Source organism: Salvia miltiorrhiza, chromosome 4 (assembly GCF_028751815.1).
Source record: "Salvia miltiorrhiza cultivar Shanhuang (shh) chromosome 4, IMPLAD_Smil_shh, whole genome shotgun sequence".
Lineage (NCBI taxonomy): Eukaryota > Viridiplantae > Streptophyta > Magnoliopsida > Lamiales > Lamiaceae > Salvia > Salvia miltiorrhiza.
In genome coordinates, this window is record NC_080390.1 from 52515126 (window position 1) to 52516962 (window position 1837).

General features: G+C 41.1%; 1 protein-coding gene across 1 annotated transcript; it reads right to left on the reverse strand.

Annotated features, from left to right (window-relative positions):
* Nucleotides 1-534: 534 nt before the first annotated feature.
* Nucleotides 535-1434, reverse strand: LOC131023606 (uncharacterized). The gene is made up of 3 exons (XM_057953148.1): nucleotides 1036-1434; nucleotides 690-915; nucleotides 535-605 (listed from the first exon to the last, which is right to left on the reverse strand). The coding sequence occupies exons 1-3, from the start codon at nucleotides 1432-1434 to the stop codon at nucleotides 535-537; spliced, it is 696 nt and encodes a 231-aa protein (XP_057809131.1).
* Nucleotides 1435-1837: the final 403 nt, after the last annotated feature.

Here is a 1837-nt window from a genome sequence, read left to right on the forward strand (position 1 = left end):
AATGGTTTCAACTATTCGAAATTCCGTTTCCAAATCCAGAAATTGAAATAAAAAATAAAGGCAATTAAGCAGCCCCCTCTAGCAAATGGATACAGCCAAAAGAACAGCCTATTTCCTCGCTAAAATCTGCAGATACGATGCATTTCACATGTTATTCAAATAATTGTTCCACATGGCTTCTGCTATTGCATCTCGCTCTGCATTCCAGGCTGGAGAAGACTCTATTCCATCTATGAAATCACCCTCCATCTCAGTATCTTCAGTATGATTCGCAGCAGCATTATCAAACTCTTGTTCAATTGGGTCGTCGGGCATCTCCGCACGGATGAAATTATTGAGAATGAAACACGCCATGATAAGCCGGGTCTGGGTCTTGGGGGGATAAAATGTTGTGCTTCTCAGTATCCCCCAACGCATTTTCATTATTCCAAAAGCACGTTCAATAATGTTTCGTGCCTTGGAATGGCGAAGGTTGAACAACTCCATTGCGTTTTGCGGGCGGGCTGTGTTTGGCCCCCATTCCTTCAAATGGTATCATATGCCCTTGTACGGAGTAAGAAACCCCTCGCTGTTGGCATACCCGTTATCACATAGATAGTACTTGCCTGTTTCATTGAAAACTTTAGTCTGTCAGCAAATGAAATTAATTTTACAGTACAAAGACTTCGTTTACTAACAAGGAGATATACCTTTAGGCACTCTCAGCCCGTTAACCCGTATGAGGGAATCACGCAATATTCTTGAATCCGCGGTCGAACCCTCCCAGCCAGGCAACACATAGACGAATTTCCCATTGCGATCACAGACAGCGAGTGTGTTAGTCGAAATCTGCCCTTTTCTTGTCCGATACCTAGGCTTGTCGGCATTATTTATCATCACGTTTATATACGTGCCATCAAGGGCACCCAAACAGCCCTATATATTAGAAAATCACATTTTTCAGACACTTGAAAGAAGATGGGCAGAAAGAATTACTGGAGTCAGAAATATAAAGAATAATATCATCTAAAAACACAAAGAATGAAAATGAGTCACCTTGAACCATCGCCACCGGCTGTCAGTACAATCATCTGGAACAGGTACTGGTTTCACGAATAAGTCAACGTGCAATTTCAGGACTGCCTTGAGTACGAGATGCACGAATCTTGACACAGTTTGACCAGACCGCCAGAAATCGAACCTAACAACCCTATTTTTTTTGTGGTGCGCTAGAACGGACAAAAACATTGCCACTTGCTCTTCTACCCTAATGTGCCTTCCATCCGACAACCCCCCTGACTCACGTAACAAAGTGCATAGTCGACCGAAAGTGTTGCGGTCCATACGTAAGTTCTCGAGACAATCGACATCACTAACACCCACGAGCCTATTCATATGCCTATTTTGATCAGGAATGCGTTCAATCATACTAAAAGCAGGCATGTAAGACCCCATTTTTCGCTTGCGCGATGTTATCCTAACCATAACGTGATAAGCTACCAATAACAAAACCAACTGTTGATGGAAAAGTTGTTCTTCCAATAACAAGTATATACAGAATGCATTAACGTCGTCTGTCGGCATTATGATTCACAAGAAACAAACATAAAACATGAGTCTGCAAATAAATAAAGAATATTACCCCAAAGCAATATGAATAGCTGACGAATAACGTGTATTAGAAAATGAAGAAGAAATTTGACATTTTCACGGCGTATCTAGTACAATTTGTAGTCAGCAAACAACCATGAAATTACTCATAATTGGCAAATTTCACATTTTCAGCACGTCTCTAGTACCAAAAGTCAGCAAACTACCATCAAATTACTCATAATTGGGTATATTTTCGAAATGGCCA

Excerpts from the sequence above, each read along its gene's own strand:
- LOC131023606 (XM_057953148.1), bottom strand. The coding sequence starts at position 1,434 with ATGGGGTCTTACATGCCTGCTTTTAGTATGATTGAACGCATTCCTGAT. Across the intron at positions 916-1,035 it reads GCCGGTGGCGATGGTTCAAG|GGCTGTTTGGGTGCCCTTGA; the intron begins GTGACTCATTTT and ends TCTAATATATAG. Across the intron at positions 606-689 it reads CGGGCTGAGAGTGCCTAAAG|GCAAGTACTATCTATGTGAT; the intron begins GTATATCTCCTT and ends TCAATGAAACAG.